Source organism: Podarcis vaucheri, assembly GCF_965113315.1.
Source record: "Podarcis vaucheri genome assembly, chromosome: 9".
Taxonomy (NCBI): domain Eukaryota; kingdom Metazoa; phylum Chordata; class Lepidosauria; order Squamata; family Lacertidae; genus Podarcis; species Podarcis vaucheri.
The window spans coordinates 43,023,409-43,040,404 of record NC_138767.1 but is presented as its reverse complement, the minus strand read 5'-3'; the positions used below and the strand labels follow the sequence as shown (position 1 = coordinate 43,040,404).

The 16,996-nt window shown below is 43.0% G+C and overlaps 1 protein-coding gene across 4 annotated transcripts in view; it reads right to left on the bottom strand.

The window, feature by feature from the left end:
• Positions 1 to 16,996, bottom strand: part of FNIP2 (folliculin interacting protein 2) — a 43,696-nt gene that overhangs the window by 9,009 nt on the left and 17,691 nt on the right. For 2 of the 4 annotated variants that reach the window (XM_082237193.1, XM_082237191.1), the window contains exons 2-14: positions 15,893 to 16,019; positions 13,814 to 13,936; positions 12,791 to 12,891; positions 12,632 to 12,703; positions 11,760 to 11,860; positions 11,536 to 11,625; positions 9,008 to 9,079; positions 7,713 to 7,830; positions 6,330 to 6,531; positions 5,527 to 5,615; positions 3,692 to 3,838; positions 3,418 to 3,587; positions 1,066 to 2,254 (exon numbers count right to left, since the gene is read on the bottom strand). In XM_082237193.1, coding sequence (XP_082093319.1) covers positions 1,066 to 2,254; positions 3,418 to 3,587; positions 3,692 to 3,838; positions 5,527 to 5,615; positions 6,330 to 6,531; positions 7,713 to 7,830; positions 9,008 to 9,079; positions 11,536 to 11,625; positions 11,760 to 11,860; positions 12,632 to 12,703; positions 12,791 to 12,891; positions 13,814 to 13,936; positions 15,893 to 16,019 — 2,601 coding nt within the window. The remainder of the gene's footprint in view (positions 1 to 1,065; positions 2,255 to 3,417; positions 3,588 to 3,691; positions 3,839 to 5,526; positions 5,616 to 6,329; positions 6,532 to 7,712; positions 7,831 to 9,007; positions 9,080 to 11,535; positions 11,626 to 11,759; positions 11,861 to 12,631; positions 12,704 to 12,790; positions 12,892 to 13,813; positions 13,937 to 15,892; positions 16,020 to 16,996) is intronic. The other 2 variants (XM_082237194.1, XM_082237192.1) reach the window with 1 other exon arrangement.

Here is a 16,996-nt window from a genome sequence, read left to right as displayed (position 1 = left end):
GTGAATGATGACACTGCCTTCTTTGCTTGCAAGATTACAGCTCATGATCAAAAATGAGCATGGAAAAAGTTACTATCATTCTGAGCTCTGAATCGCACAGTCAGTCCACAGTTCCCAAACTTTGTCTGTACCACAAAATATTTTCCCCAGCAGGAGCCTCAGTTATGGAACTTTGACATGACAATCTGGTTATTTGATGATTGCCTCATTTATTTATAACATTTCTTACCTGCCCTAAACCATACAATTAAGATACTAGATGCACCTCTGTGGGACGGGGTCCACATTTTAGAGGCTGCCTTTCCCCATACTTCTGAGGGCTGCAGAACTACCAAGAGAGACCTCTCTTTGATAATCTTAACACCCAGGAAGATCAGCAGGAATGGAAGCAATCTTTCAGATATCTGGAGCCCAAATCATTTAGAGCTTTAAACACTAAGGTCAGCATTTTGAAACCATTCATCTGATCATTATCGCTTAACCTCTCATAAATGTGCACCTAATGTGTTATCCAAACTGACAGCTAGGCAAAGCACCTATTTTATTGGTTAAGATAAGTTACGGTACATACTTGTTAACTTTTAAACTGGATCACTTGTGCTCTGTTGTAGCCGAGTTCACAAAAACCACCTGTTTGTAAAGGCTGAAAGGCTGCATAATGTAGCATGTGAAATACACACTTGCCCATGAAGGCTCATGCTAGTCTAAGACTTTGCTGTTTTCACATATTGTAAAAAGAGGAAAAACTGAGCCTTTTAGTCCATTGAACTAAATTGATAACAGTCTCTATTATTGTAAAACCTTAAAATTATGATGCAAGTATTATGCCTAAAATTAATAATTGAAAAAAACCCAATTTGCACTATACTAGGTTGTCTCGGCTTTCCCAGCAGAGGGTCAATACTACTTTATAATGAAAACATGTAGTTTAAGTTGGTCTAAATATCAGGCTAGAGGTTCCTTCTTCAGATTTTTCAAGCGCTATCTTAGAACAGTTAAAATAACAATGCAGCAAACCCTTGAGGAGTCACACCTTTAGAGTTGGTCATATTAACTTATTTTTACCTTGGCAAAGCAAGTTCTACTTCGGAAAGTTCTTCTGTCCTACTGTTGACAGAGCTCAGAGATTGCCCATCTGGAATATGTGCGCTACCTTCATCGTCGCTCTCTCCCAGGGCACTGTCAGAGCTCTCATTTCTAGGCATGTTCTCTTCCACCCTGAAAGGGTGTTTGCTTCCAGCATCCCCACAGGGGACATCCTCCGTAACTGCCTGGCCAGATCTCTGCACATCAGCGGGACTTCCTGAATCACAGTCAAGAGAAACCCTTTCCAAGTTTTCACAGTGTGTGCTTTCAGCTTCCCCCAGTCTTCCTGGCTTTGCAGTTTTGACTTTGCTCTCAGAAGGGACAGGTGGATGGCATGACAACCGAAGCGCACTTGGTAGTCGCGTTTTACAAGCTTTCTGCCTAGCACGTGGTTTAAGACAGAAGTAAGATTTCTCCTGCTGGACTTGGGCAGTTGCATGCAGTGGACTTGACAGGAAACACAGAGATTTGCTTTTGCTCCTCGGCATCCCTACAGTTTCATCCAGATCCTTTTGGGTGGGTTCTAAATCAGATACGGGTGAAGGGGAGCTTCCAATTTGGAAGGTAACTCTTTCCAACTGAGGGTACCTCTGGCTAGCCCTCTCACTGCAAAAGAGCTGTCCTGCTGTGTTACCCTGGTTGTCGTCCTTCATTCCTGTTGTTAAATCCTCTAATTTTGCACACCCCTTGGATACACCTTCTGAACCAGCCACTGTTTTCCCCTTCTTAGCTTCCTCCACAAGTCCTTTGGAGGAGCCAGCTTTGGGCAAGCAAGAGGGCAGTTCAGAACTCTGTCCAGCATTTATGCCTTCATGTTCCCGCTTCAAGCAGGCAGGTTCAAAGCAGCTCTCTCCCACAGCAGCAGCGCTCCCGGTTCTCCGGGGCAAACTGGGAGATATGAGAGCAGGTTCGTTTCTAACAGTGACTACTACATAATCAGAATCCTCAACTTCTCCCTTTTCTAGAGCTGTCGAGATCTTGCCGCCACTCAGGGCTTGCTCTCCTCTGCCAACTTGTCCACTCCGGGTCAGATGATTCTCCTGCAGCTCAGAGCACCGTAAGAAATACGTAAGAATGTAGAGGATGCGTTGAACCAAATCTTTACGCTTCCCAACAATTACAGTCCTCGTCATTCTGACAGGTGAGCCTATAGCACCATATAAGTCACCTGGAAAAAGCATAAGGAAGAAAAATGGAGATTCATACTGCCTTTTGACCCAGAAGGCCATAAGCCAACAGCCCACGTCCAATCCAATCCAGTTTTGTTTTGTGGTTTTTTTTTAAAAAAGATCCATCTAGTTACAATATGTGCCGTGAAAGTTTGCACTGAGGAATCAAACATGATTATAATCATTGCTGTAGCCTAAGAGACAAATTAAAACTCAAGGGCACGATCCACTTCAAGTTAAGCTATTTTACATTTCATTGATTTCAATAGGAGGAATTAAACACACATGGTTAACTTCCTATTGAAATCAATGGGACCTAAAAGTGCTTACCACTGGCTAGATCATGCCCTCAAGTTTTATTTGTACTACATAATTAGTTATTTTTTGAAAAAGGGTTCTTCCCAAGTCATTAGCAGGCAGATCTTACTCGTCGTGCTAAAAATCAATTACAATTTCTGTGCCAAGAACACCTGAATTATGTGACCCCTATAAAAGCTAAATGGTATACAATTTACATTTTTATATCCTATCGCAGGAGAAATGCATAAGTGTAAAATGAAATGATTTATGACAACCCATACTTTACAGGTCTGCAACAGATGAGAGTCAACAAAAACCAGTTATTGTTATAGAAATCGTGTTAGCAATTCACAAAACATGAAGCTCTATTAAAAACACACACACACCGCAAAATTTAGAGACTATTAAAGTGTAAGCTGCTCAACAAAACAAAAAATCTATTTCTTGCACCTTCACTTGTACCAGTAGAAGTAAGTCTGTAGCTTATGCGGTAACCACAAGAGGGCATCATCACGCTTTTTAAAAAACAGCATCTCAACCACTGGCAACAGAATCCCTTAGCCCTGACCAACATCTGGCTGCAAGGAGCAAGCTTTTATGCTGAATGAAGAGTTCACTAAAGCTGATAAAATATGTGCATGCTCAAAGCATAGTTTTGGTAAGTATAATCGAGCTATTTCAAAAACGTCTCCCCTGTGCAACCGTACATCAAGCAGCTTTCTAATAATTCTCCATTTATTCCTCAGCCTAATATAACAAACAATTTTAAAATGCATGTGCACAAGGACATTTTCTGTGCAGATTAAGTCTTATCCTATAAAAAAAGATCGTCTTGGGTTTGTTTTTAAAGTTTCACACTGACCTAGCTGTGCCCAGAGCGGATTGTAAGGGTGAGATTTTGCCAGCATGTTCACAGACTGAGAGGCACGTTTCTCAGAGGAGGCCCTGAGGGGAAGGTGGTCAATTGGCATCACTGTGGGGACCCAAGCCAAGTGATAGGTCAGCACTGCCGTCAAGAGAGCCGCTAAGAACCTGTGGAGAAAAGAGCCACAAGCAAGATAAATATGGCGATGAACCTACAGTCCCTATGAAGGGGAGCAGAGCAAGCAAGCAAGCAAGTCACAGCGACGACTTACTGGTTTTTGCTGGTCTGTTCTATCAAGACGGTGAATTCCTTCAGAAAGTGTTGGCACAACTGATTCTTTTCAGAAGCGCCGGACATCATGGTTAGCCATACAGGCTCTGCAATCCTTGGAACTGAATACAAGTTCCAGATTGTAATTCTGTAAGAAGGAGTGGGGGGAACCAAAGAGAAATCTATTAGCTAAAACAGTGTATGCTGTTCAAAATGCAAAGCCTCTACCCCATAACAAAAGAAGGTGATCTCAAGCATACAAAGCCAAACTATTAGTTCTGCTTCCCAAGCGCCGCTGCAGTAGGCCCAGAAAATATGGGGTCAGCGACTGTTGACAGATTACTGCCCAGCAGTCTGAAGCATTCACTGTTGTACTGTTTGGGGCTGATTGGAGTTGTAGTCAAAACAGCTGGGGGGGGCAGATTGGTGAAGGCTGGTTTATATTGCGAACAATTCACTTCCTCTTTTATATAATCCCTCTCCACCCTCTCAGCCATGGCCATTGCCTCAGTCAGGTGCCTAAATAATAAACTGAGATATGGTCAGGTGACCAAACCCAGAGAGGTGTGAAATCCTGATCCAAATACTAATTCTTTTCAAACTTGATAATAGCTTCCCTTTATTTCAACACAGGCAACATTTTATATGCATCACAGCATAGGTTAATAGGTTGACACGGACATTCGTAATTAGCTATCTGTGATTGCTGGTAAAACATATCCTGGACATGATTTGAAAGGATTTATGGCCCAATTTCTAATCGTAGTGGTTACAGCTGGGAAAGGTTGTTCTTTGCAATGAAGCAAAAAGTTATAGGATAAATAGTGCCAGGAGAAGAAGTGAGGTCAGAGGAGCATGCTTGCACCTGGCTGTCCATTTTGCATGTGTGTTTTTCCTCTTAAAACTTATAACTTCCTCATCTTCTTCCTATGGTTTAAATCTCTCCCTGGTTTGGAGGCATGCATGGTGGCGGCAGTGGCTCCAAGCAGTTTCCTAATCTTCTACCAGCACATTCCTTTTGTGGTTGTGCTGATGGAGCTCCTACATCAATTGGTCATTAGAGGTTTCTGCAGGACATCGGCTCTCACACTCTCTTTGCAGGGAGCTTCGGTGTCCCCCGATAGACCTTCCAGGGGGCCCACAGCACTGTAGCTGAAGTCATTCTTCAATTAATTTGCATAAATGACAGCCTCAAATGAGTTGAAAATGTAGACCTTGCCTACACACACAGCAGAATGAAGTGGGAGCAAGGTGGCAAAGTCGACTGCTGACAGAGCATTGCATTTATAAACTTCAATAGGTTTTTAAATACAGGGTTTAATGTGAAAGGAGCCTATAGTGACGTATTTCACTCTGCTACCTCATTCTGCTTCATGGGCACTTCACTGCAGCCCTCTTTTGGAAAGTTAGGTGGCAGACTGCTGCAGGTAAAAATGGCAGTTTTTGAAACAAACTTTTACTGACATTGCACAATTGAGTCAGATCCCATATGCTGGGATGTCTCACCACTGCTGCATTCCCCATATTTCTCCATGGAAAAGCTAGAGAACTGATTAAAGAGGCACCAGTTTTGGCTCTTTTTTTTTTTTTGGTAGAGAAAGAGAAAAACCATGTAGCCTCACTTTCTCCATCCCCAGAGCCAACCTTTTTTGTTTGTTTGTTTGTTAAAGGTGAATCTGTGCCTTTGTACCTGAAAGGCATGTGCACCTGGGAAATAGAGGGAGACTAGTGCAACAGGGACAAAGCTGCAATGAACTGGGCTCTGAATGGTGACCTGTATGCCCTTTATGGAGAAGTACAAATCTACTGCTTGCCTTCCATGGACCACTAGCTTACCTGAATTCACCCAGGGCATCCATGACACGGCTGATGTACACTTGCACTCTTTGGCTTGTTTCTGCTATTTTTCTGCAGGTGATCATGGCCTTGGAGAGAAAGCAATCATAATAGGTTTTTAAAAAAAGAAAAGCAAAAGTTATTATTATTTCAAAGGTTTACTGAAAAACTTTGAAAAGTCAAGCACTGGAATCTAATGAATAGAGGAACAGCTCTAGTTCAGAGGTGAAGCATATGCATTGCATGCAAAAGGTTCCAGTTTCAATCCTTGGTGTCTCCAGATAGGTCGGGAACCACAATTCCCATCATCCCTGACCACTGGACACGCTGGCTGGGGATGATGGGGTTTGTAGTCCAACAGCATCTGGGGACTCAAGTCAGAGAAAGCTTCTTGAGACTGATAAGAGAGATCAAGGAGCAATATGCCTGAAGCATCTATCACATTTCATGGAAACCAGACAAAAAGTATTTGAATAAAAAATTGGTTGCTGGGGGCAGAGGACAGAGACAGGAATCAGTGCTGTAGATCATTTGCTCATTTTTCCCAATGAAAGTTTGTGTCTGTCTTGCTACAAGAGGCTCATCTGCCAAGTCCATGTCAGGTTAGACGATATGTAACTTTCAGACCTTGTGTGGTGCCATGGAAAAGATCTTAAGATTTCAAGCAGAAGCTGTACTTTGCCAGCTCAGGCATCCAACTCCCTGGAGATCTGCCCCTGACATGGCATCACTCTGCCCATCCTGTCTCCCAGATGGTTAATAATAATAATAATAATATTGAATGGATGTGTTCCATGCTCTACCATTTCAATGGCGCTCTTCAGCTTGCTCATGTGTGATTCAAATAAGGGGAAGTGAGAGAAGAAGAAATCCTGGAATTCCCTTTGGGCCTCTTCTTTTTCTGGGAGGGTGAAAATGACACTGATGGCAATTTTCTTCCTTCGAACCATTGCAGGATTGAGGCCACAGCTTTCATCTGCCATGCTGAAAGTTTCTTCAGTTGACCTGAAAAAGAAAATGCAGTGGGAAAATTACAGCACAGCTATGTGCTCATTTAGAAAAATCAACAATGTTCAAGAGGTTTTTGTTTGATGCCCTAGTGCACTGATATTAGTAACGGGTTTAAAAACAAGGACTGTGTGTATGCATAGAGCGCTGGTTTTAACTTTTAAAGTCCTTAACCATTTTGAGACCATGTTAACTGAAGCCTACACCAAGAATGGGGAACCTGTGAGCTACCAGATGTTGGACTACAACTTGTATCATCCCCAGCTATTGGCCATGCTGGCTAGGCCTGATGGGAGTTGGAGTCCAACAACACCTAGAGGGCAACAGGTTATCCAATCCTGGCCTACACCCTTATTGTCCTGCCTGAGCACCAAGATTGGCTGCTTAAAAGTGAGCAGGCTGGTATCAGTGGTAGTTCCACATTTTTTGCATTCCCCACCCCCAAATCTGTCTTATCCCTCACTTCAGAGACTGAGGTAGGCTCTAAAGACTTTCTGTTTTGCTGGCCTTGTGTGATTTTGTCACTGGCTTTTATGTTCCTGCCATTTATCCTTTTTTAGAAAAAAATTAAAAACTTCAAAAGGTGGCTCATTAAAAATTTAAATACAAATACTGAAGTATCGTATGCAATTTTCCCTCCCTAAAAGTATTAGTCGAGGTGCCACCACTGTTAACAGGGAGATTACGTCCCACTGGAAACAGGGTGTACCAAACTAGAGCAACTACACTGCGAAACTCCCTCTCCAGCAAAGTCCACCAGGCCATTAAAAATTATTATTATGCATGTACTTGATCTAAGCAAGCTTTTAAAGGCCTTTTTTTGTTGGTGGCATTCAATTCCTGTTGTTTTTAACTTTGCAGTCTTTTGAACCAGTTTTACAGATGATTTATAATGGTGGCAAGTCTCCAAGGCACTTAAGATGGGGGGCGGAGAAATAAAGTCTACAAATTTTAAAACCAATTTGCACAACTGGACTTCTCTCCAGTTTTTCCTCTTCTCCCTCCAGTCCCTCAAACCTCCTCCAGAAGGCCACCCCCCCGTCCTCTAAAGAAGATTTTGGGAGCATGCAGAGGGAAGGAGATGCCCGATTCCGTAAGCAGATGCCTGCTTGTGCTATGCTGGCTCTTTCCACAGAGTCTATAAAATCCTATTCCGGGAATATGCCCTAGAAACCTACCACCTAGGAATAATGCCGTTTTCCAAACTTGTTCTTTGACTTCGTATCCAGCGGCGGTGGTAGCTGCTAGAAGAGCTTGGCGACAGCAAAGGGGTCATCAAGAGGCTGCTTAAAGAAGCTGGCAAGAAAGCAGAAAGAAGCATCACCCAAGATGGTCCTTCAATCGTGATTTCCCCTGGTACCATGCTCCCCACCCCCAGGTCTTTTAAAAACATCTTCTCTTGGGGTGGGGTAGGAAAAGAGAGACCCACAGCTTCATCTTAAGAGCACTGAAAATGCAGAAACCCCACTACAGAGTGATAACAACTCCTCCGAAGTAGGGTCACACATTTTAGGAAACAACAGTTGGTCTTACTTAAAGATGTGGCAATGCAAGAGAACAGGCAGCTCCCCTACCCTTCCCATAGACAAAACTTAAAAGTCTTTGTAGCAATTACATTCCCAAATTCACAAGCAAATAAATTAATATGTTTCCCCCCGCTCCAGGGGTCTTCTCAGATGCTTCCTTTCTGCTACTGCAGCAGACATCTGCTAGGCAATGAAACTATTCCCTCCTCTCCTCTCCCCAGAGATATGGAGGACCCTCTGGAGCAGATTTTGAGGACATGCGGGGAAAGGAAAGGAAGGGAAAGTTGCACTGTGCAAGTGGAACTCTGCATACACAGTGTTGCATGCAATCAGGTTTCTAGATTGTGTGGCAGCCCTACTTGAATACAGTAGACTCCCTCCTGCAGAAATTCAGCCCCAGTGTATTTTGGGGTGGGGATGCTGCAGGAATGGCAATGAAGATCAGAAAGTCAGCGGTTCAAATTCCCGTGACGGGGTGAGCTCCCGTTGCTCGGTCCCTGCTCCTGCCAACCTAGCAGTTCAAAAGTACGTCATGTGCAAATAGATAAATAGGGACCGCTCTGGCGGGAAGGTAAACGGCGTTTCCATGTGCTGCACTGGATTGCCAGAAGCGGCTTAGTCATGCTGGCTTAGTCATGTCTGCAGACAAACGCTGGCTCCCTCGGCCTATAGAGTGAGATGAGCGCGCAACCCCAGAGTCGGTCACGACTGGACCTAATGGTCAGGGTTCCCTTTATCTTTTTAATGGCCTTAAAAAGACCAGAAAATGGATTTTACAAATAATCCTAGAATAAGAAACTAATGAGCATACATTTCCATTTTTAACACAGTATCAGGGTTCATAACAGTGCCATATCAAGTGTGATGAAATCTGGAACTGGTGGCTCACAAGTCACTAAAAATTTCTTTGCCACATTTGGTTGCTACAGCAGAGAGGAGTGATATACCTGATCGAGCGATGCCACTGTCTCTGTCTTCATTCTGCCCCCTGCTAGGCATGTCAACAGGTGTGCTGTGCGCTGAAAGGGGGGGAAATAGAGGAGATTTAACAGGCATCCTATTTCTCACCTGCTTTTACAACAGGGCCACACAAGCAGCATTTTAAATTCAACAGTGATATTTCTCAAAGCTCTAGAGCAAATGCCTCAAGAGTGACAAGGAGGGGGCGAGGAGGACACAATCGCAGGCTTAAAATTAGTCAAGTCTGCTTTAACAAACATACTATTGATCCTGCAAGATTATCAACGCATGTCTTTTGTCAATCAATCTTTATTACGGTCCAGAGACCCAACAAATTGTATGTCTTTTGTCTGAAATCCTAGTCTGACTTCAACTAGTTTGTTAGTGTTATCAGGTTGGAACGCTGATTGGAAGGGAAATAGCCATTAGCACTGTTGTGCAAACAGTTGCCTAATAGCTGACATGGTGTTATAATTATAGTTCCCATAGAGGTTTTTATGCTTCTGAAGACACTGAGAAATGAAGGAACATATTTTCAGTTTGAAAACAACAAAATCTCCCTTCAGGCATTCTCCTCACTGCAATTACCAGAAGGGGAGAGAATGGGGGAGACCTCCCTGCTCCTACTGCCAGTTATCATTGCTGCCACACCCTTCCTTCATAGCAGGCTGAACTTCTACAGGGAGCTTTTTCTAATGTATGCTCTCCATGCAGTTTAGAACATGGACCTTTCAGCGTACATGACCACAGCTGGCTCAAGGCTGCAGAAATTTACCCACTCTCTCTTCTCATGGGGTAGGGGGAAGGGAATGGACTCCATGGCATAGTATGGCTGGGAGAAGAAAGCCTGAGTAAGACTAAAGCCTTAAGTTGCCTAGATAGCACCTATGAAGCCAGGAGTGGTTTGAACAAGTATGGAATTCCTTATTCTCAAGACAAAAGATATGTGTAGACTAGAGCTGTTTTGTATCCCAATTTAAAGGGCAATGTCTTGGAAAAACAGACCCTACTTCTGGTATATGTTGATTAAAAAGAGAGAGAGGATGCATCACAGTCTAAACGCAACATACTCATGGACACATACACACAAGTGTGTGTGTACATGTGTGTGTATAATACTGTCAATTAATTTGATCTCTGGTAACTCTGAAAAGAGAATATGTGAAAATAGGTGATTATGTTTTAAATGAGTACCTTATGTAATGTTAATTACTATATTGCTCTGTTGTAACACACACACACAAATTTAAATGAATTTATCATGGCATTAGTTTAAGTTTCCTATGTAACATGCTAGCAGGAAGTAACACAAACTATCCACAAGTTAAAGGCAACTTCTGTGGTTAGAAGCGAACTTATGCATCCAACCCATTGTTACTCTTACGTGCTTTAAAATGATAACACACACAAATGACAAATATCTGTTTTCAGGCTCCCAATGCTAGGCTGAACAGCAGTTGTAGCTCCATAAATTCCCAACATTAAGCAAAGAAGATTGATTGATTAGAGGACATGCAAAATTTGTGACCCATGTTTAGATTAACTCAGATTCCCTTGATCACACTCTTCCAAAAGGTCAGCAATTCCGCTATAAAATTAACTGTGCTTATTCAGTGGCATTTAGGTGACTTTACCATGTGGGGGCAGGGGAAGATAAGAGGGGGGTGGAAAGAGAGAAACCACCCCAACATTATTACATGTGAGAAAATTAACAGAACACACCAGCAAATGATTAACTTGGAAAAAACAACTCCTCTCAAAACTGGAAGGGCTCTGTCATCTGAGAATAAATATGGCGCTATGAAGTGCGACCAGGAGGGAAACACATTACTGAGGATGCTACATGGACAGTGTGAGGACCTTGCAGCCCTCCAGATGTTGGCCAAAAGCCATGGCTCAGTGGCAGAGCCATCTGCTTTACTTGCAAAAGGTATCGGGTGCAATCCTCAGGTAAGGCTTCTGCTCAAAGCCCTGGAAAGCTGCTGCAGTCAGTGTTGACAATACTGAGCTAGAAGGAGCAATGGTCTCCTGTGTTCATATTGCACTGCTCAACCAGTGGCGCAGAGTGGCAGCCTCCCGGCAGCAGTGTTACTGCTGCTTACTAGGGTTGGCAAAGGACAGCATGCTGTGGATACCCCACCAAAACCAATTCGGTACTCCCACCTTCACCACTGTGTCCCCCCCTCCTGGGAAGTAGTTATGACTCCACTGCTGGGAGGCTATTGCCCTGGCTCTGCCCCCACCAATTCAGATAGTCCTGATCCCTGACCACTGGCCACACTGGGTGAGGCTGATGGGAGTTGGACTCCCACAACATCCGGAGGGCCACAGGTTCCCCACACCTCCTTTAGATGATCTCTAGCTGAATATTTTAGAACTACCACCGCCACCACCTCCTCAGCCCAGTCCATTTGTGGAGAGGAGTTATTGATCCCATGCCAGGAGATTTCCACCAGGAGCTAGCTAGAGGGGCATGTACAGGTGCACCACCCTGTGCTTGACGCTGCACACAAACCTGCAAAGAAGGAAGCACTCCGGGTGAGCCAGAGAGGCCCCCCTTCAGCCACACCATGCAGCAGTTTGTTGCTACACAGCTGCAATACACCTAGAAGGCAGCAACACAAGAAACATACAAAACAAAACAAAATCAGATTACATGGAAATGTAACAGACCACGAACCAAAACTTGTGGTCCGAACAAACGCACACACAAATAATTAAACCGCTGAATGTACTTACCCAGGTTACTTCCACTGTGGCAGGGGCCCAAACTATTTGGATTAGAGTTCAGTCTTGCTAAATTGGGTTCTTGATTCATGTATTCAAAGCTACCTTGCAAGCTGTAAAAGACACATCCATCCAAGAAAGATGGATTAAGTTGCCAATGAGCACTTCCTCCCCATGCCGCCCTCCCCGTACCCCTGCAATTGGCTATCCATGATCATAGAGAGATTTCTAAACTTATGTAAGATAGCATCGATTTCACCTCCACACAGCAGGCAGCACTGCAATGGAAAAAAGTCAAGATCTATAGGTTGCATCCCAAGTAGCACTAAGTAATTCACTCCAACAACGTAAGGATTTGAGTTTGCACAACATATCTTCCCCTTGCTCTCCTCTGTCCCCACTCACCCTCTAAATCTGTTCTGGGGGTCCCCCCCAACCCTGCAGAGCAGATTTGTCAGAGTAAGAAGTGAGGAAAGGAAAGTCCACTACCCAAGGGTAAATCTTTGCACTGACAGAAGGCTCTTGTTGGCTATAACTCTAAGAAACACCACCACAACGTGAAGTGATGACCATGTGCACAGGAGTTTCTTATTCCTCTACACCAAATGGTGAATCCCTCCACTTTTAAGAACTTAGTTATCTTTACATAGTCACTTCTAGCTGCTTGTTGTGAATTCTGAAGCCAAACCCCCTAAATTTAGTCTCATAGGACTTGACACCTGTGCCTCAACCACCCAAAAATAATTTATGGTGTTGGACTCTTAGTTAATGATTACCAAAGCAGGATTTTTCAAAAAATAAAATACTGAGTTGAGTGAGAAATGCCTTCCCCTTGAAAATCTGAATCTGAAAACAGTAAAAGCGAGAAAGGAAGATGCTCTCACCTATTTGCACTTCCACAGAAGCTGCCTACTCTGGCAGAGAAAACTTTACTCATCATAAGCTGCGGAGGAGAGCTGAAAGGATAAACAATAAAACTAATAATTCAGCTGTTCCAGTAAGAACTCCATGACAACAAGAAGGAACTGGAGGCATTAGCTCACCGTATATAGTGGATCTTCAGTGTAGAGCCTTTGTAACTCATTGCTACTGAACCAAACATCATCTCTCCCAACATGTTGACATCAGAAGCTGGCCTGGTGTACTAGAAGGAAGGAAAAACAATTGCTTCCGCAAACTTTGCCATATGCTGCTTCTAAACCAAGCAGCTTTTGAGTTGTACCGTTGTAGTACATTGAGTCCCAATGAAGTATTAACACAAGCAAGTGAAAACACAACAGGCATAGCATTACTGAATTACCAAAGTTCTACCGATTCTGAACAGCCATTACTAAAAGCAGGCAGAGTGAAAATGGGGGACATCATATCACAATCTGATTTTGAATACATTTTTTAGCTGCCCTAATTTAACACGCCCCTCAAAGGATATGTACGAGATCATGAAGCAAAAGAAGGTCTATTGAAACAAAAAGATATACATGTTTGGGATTTTAAAGCACCAATATGTATAATATACTAAATTTCATTTATTTATTTTTACTCCCCCCCCCCACTGATTTTATTTTGCATGTCTATTTCATCATTCACATAAAATCCATACCACTTTTAGTTTAAAGAAGCTGGTGTACAACAAATATGGGATATGCAGAATTAAAATGTACTAAGCAATTTATACTCCTTCCTCTTCAGACAGCAGCTCTAGTGAGAATTTAGCCATTTTCAGTGCAGTGCAACTTGTAAAGCTATTCTTTTTAACTGCTTTTTTAAAAAATGCAAATGTATTAAAGGGGAAAAAAAAGGAAACTAAAGAAAGGAATAAGAATCAATACATCCATCTTAATATATACATACAAATTGATACATGCCATCCAAATGCCTTTTTAAGTATCCAAAATTGGCATTAAGGCCCTCAAATCATTACATAAATAGATGGTGAGGATTTATCCCTCCAGGCCAAATGGAAAGCGATTCCTTACCACATATGTGGCAAAACGTAAGACCAATCTGGTTTTCAATTCAGTTGACTTGGGGGTATGTATAGATGCTAGTTCTCAAGTTCAGGTTACCTGATACTTAGGAATGTCTTCACTGACGTTCTGCCTACTGTCCACTGAAGAACTACAGGGAGAAGCTGCACTGGCTCCACCAGTTGTTTGGCAACCCTTGCCCCAAGTCTTCCCAGAAGCATCCTATAGGAGGAAATATATTGATTCATGGTAATGCAGAATCCCCATAATTTATAAGCAACCCTGGGGCATTTCAGGGCAGAAAACATTGTCTCCATGTTAAAATGCATTGTCTCCATGTTAAAATGCGCTTGCACTTTTAATCCTGGTCATGGCTGTTTTCCTGATCTGCTAATTGGATGCTTTCCAGATGTTGTTGCACTCCCAAATGACACCATCCCCAGACAGATGTTTATTGAGGCTGATGGGAGTTGTAGTCCCAACATCTGTAGGGCACCAGGCCGCCAAAGGCTACAGTATATGAACTGGGCTTTTCTGGTTTCACTTTTCTCAATGCAACCAAGCACTTTCGTTGCGCTCAGACCCCCAAACTTTTCCTGTCTTCTATTTACACACAAAGCCCATGTTCTGAGGACTAACTCTTCATGGCGTCGAGGCCAGACCAGGCTTCAGGGCCCAGAGACCTCCAGTGGCAGGCAGGGTGGGACAGGGAGCCCTGTATGGGGGGGGGTGCCTCATTACTGTGGTCCCACAAAGTGGTGCATCTGCGCTGACAACCCCAGTGTGTGTCCCCCCCCAATACTATGCCCCTGCAATCAACCCCTCTTCCCAGAGAACTCTGGGAATTGTAGCTCTGGGAGGAGAATAAGGGTCTCCTAGCAACTCCCAGCACCCTTCTCAAATTTCCCAGGATTCTAGTGAGGGACAGCCATGGCTGTTTAAAGTAGTAGAATACTCTTTTGAATAAATAGAGCAGATGGGGGCCTAATTTATTCTTTTAGTTTAAACTCATTGATTAGCTGGGCTGGGAGTGGGGAGGTGAGCTCATTGCCACATGCTCCTTGAGGTAAGAACGAGCCCAACAAGCCATCGGTTTTAGAAGGTCAATAAAAACCCAAACTCAGTAAAAGCAGGAGCATAACAAGGTTTTCTCTTCCCCAGCCTCACACCTACTCCTTATCTGCCCCCATAAAGCACACAGGCCTTTTGCACATTCAAACCACCTATTTACGTTCCTTTTGTAAGAGATTTTGCTTTGTACTACATTTAGTTAAGGGCTGTTAATCTAATCCCCCAATGTGACTGTCATTAGGGAAAGAGCAAAATTGTTGGTTGTCATGTGTTTGACACAAGCTAATGACAAGGGGGGGGTAGGGAGAGAAAAGCCTTCTGTAATGCATTTGCCTGTGGGCCACCCACAGGAAAAGCCTGGAACAGAATTCATGATTAAGCTCTGCTTTTTACATGCAAGTAGCCAGCCTAGGCTTCCAGATAAACAAGCCCAAGGGGAAGTTGGCTCAAACTGTACATTTGGTTGCTGCTGCTCTGAAGACTCTTTTTCAAAGAGTTCAGGAGAAAAAAGCCCAGTGAAGTGAGGAGTGAAATGGAAACCACGGCTGGAATGGACAGAAGTAATTTACATCAATCAGCCAAAGCTGAGCCTTGTGTGTAAACTGTATTCAAAATGAGCTTTTATTCCAAGATGATATCATACAGCCAGATGCATTGCAAACCATATGTTTAAAGCATATGGCTTCCCCCGCAGAGAATCATGGGAACTGTAGTTTGTTAAAAATGTTGGGAACTGCAGCTCAGTGGGAGGAAAAACTACAGTTCCCATGATTATTTGGGGGGGCGCGCGAAGCCGTATGTGTTAAATACATGGCGTGTATGCAGCCAGAGTTTGCATATAGACCTGTGTAGACAACCAAGTCTACATACACCTAGAGGCAAAAGAGTGGGGTAGCAGGAAGAGGGAAAGATCTCAGGCAGGCAAGAGGCTAGTTTTCCACTGAGATGTAAACAAAGAGAAAAGAATGGTGATGTTTGTATTCTTAAGCCTTAAGTAAAGGCGGGATATAAATAAATATTATGATAATTGTGATTTTAAAAAACTGTGGTCATTTTCTTATTTTATTTTTCTGCCTGGATAAAAGGAGGATACAACAAAACCCATACCTGAACTGTTGTCTCATCAATTTTGTGGACTGCTGTGGAGTCAAACAAGACCTGTCTGCCCCGCCTCTCACAATCTTGATAGACTATCAAGCGGATTTCATTTAGGTCAAACCCTGAAGAGGACCAGCTGCGAATTGTAAATACAAGAAGGAATTAAGATAAATAGCCATCTATTCAAGAGACGTTTTCCATGGCGTGGTCTTGTGAATGTTAAAGCCACAAATGTTCTTCATACATTCACACTGAAAAGGTAGCAGAACAGTTGGGTATTACATCATGAGCCATTTCAAAAGTTAAGTTAAAGTATCTAAAGCAAGTAGAAAAGAAAAGAAAAGAAAAGTTTGCATTCTGTACATGTGAGACTCTGTTACATTTCCATTTAGTCTGATGAAGAGTTAGTGTAAGTATAAGCGGAAAATTCTGAAGAGTCGCTTTCCAATCTGAAGGAATACCACATACATCTCCACATACATGCCTACATGTAATGTTCAGTATTAATGTGGGACGGCCACAGTAGTATATACAGGAGTTAACTGGAAAGCCACAGCTAACCCTAACCCTAGTATTAGCCGGGATAGTCAGTGTGGCGAGACATACCAAACCTCATTACTCAACTCCAGGTTTCTAATTTAAGACCCCTAATAAACCATTCAAGAGAAATTGCAGGTTGCCTTAAAAGGAAGAAAGAAAAACCACACAACAATATTGTCTAGGTAACCCTTAAGACTTGGATTAAAAAACAACCCTAAAATTCTACCTGAACACATATAAAAATCACTTAAGCATCCTTCAGCATGCCAAGGTCCGATTCTGCCAGGGAAGAGGTGTAGCCACAAATCAAACTCTTTTTTTAAATAGCTGAATTCAGGACAGGGAGCAAAGCACCAGCATCCAATCAGAGAGGATACTGGACATTCACTAAGTCCAGCCCACAGGCAGGAAGAAAATACTTGACATCTGGCTATCCCAGGTTAATAGGTAGAATATTCTCTTTCCATTCTGACAGATGCTTTCTTGTGTGTTTGGAGGCAGGATAACAAGAGTAGATGTGTATTACCATTTTTTTCTATTACGGCATAGAGAAATTGTTACATACGGTTTACT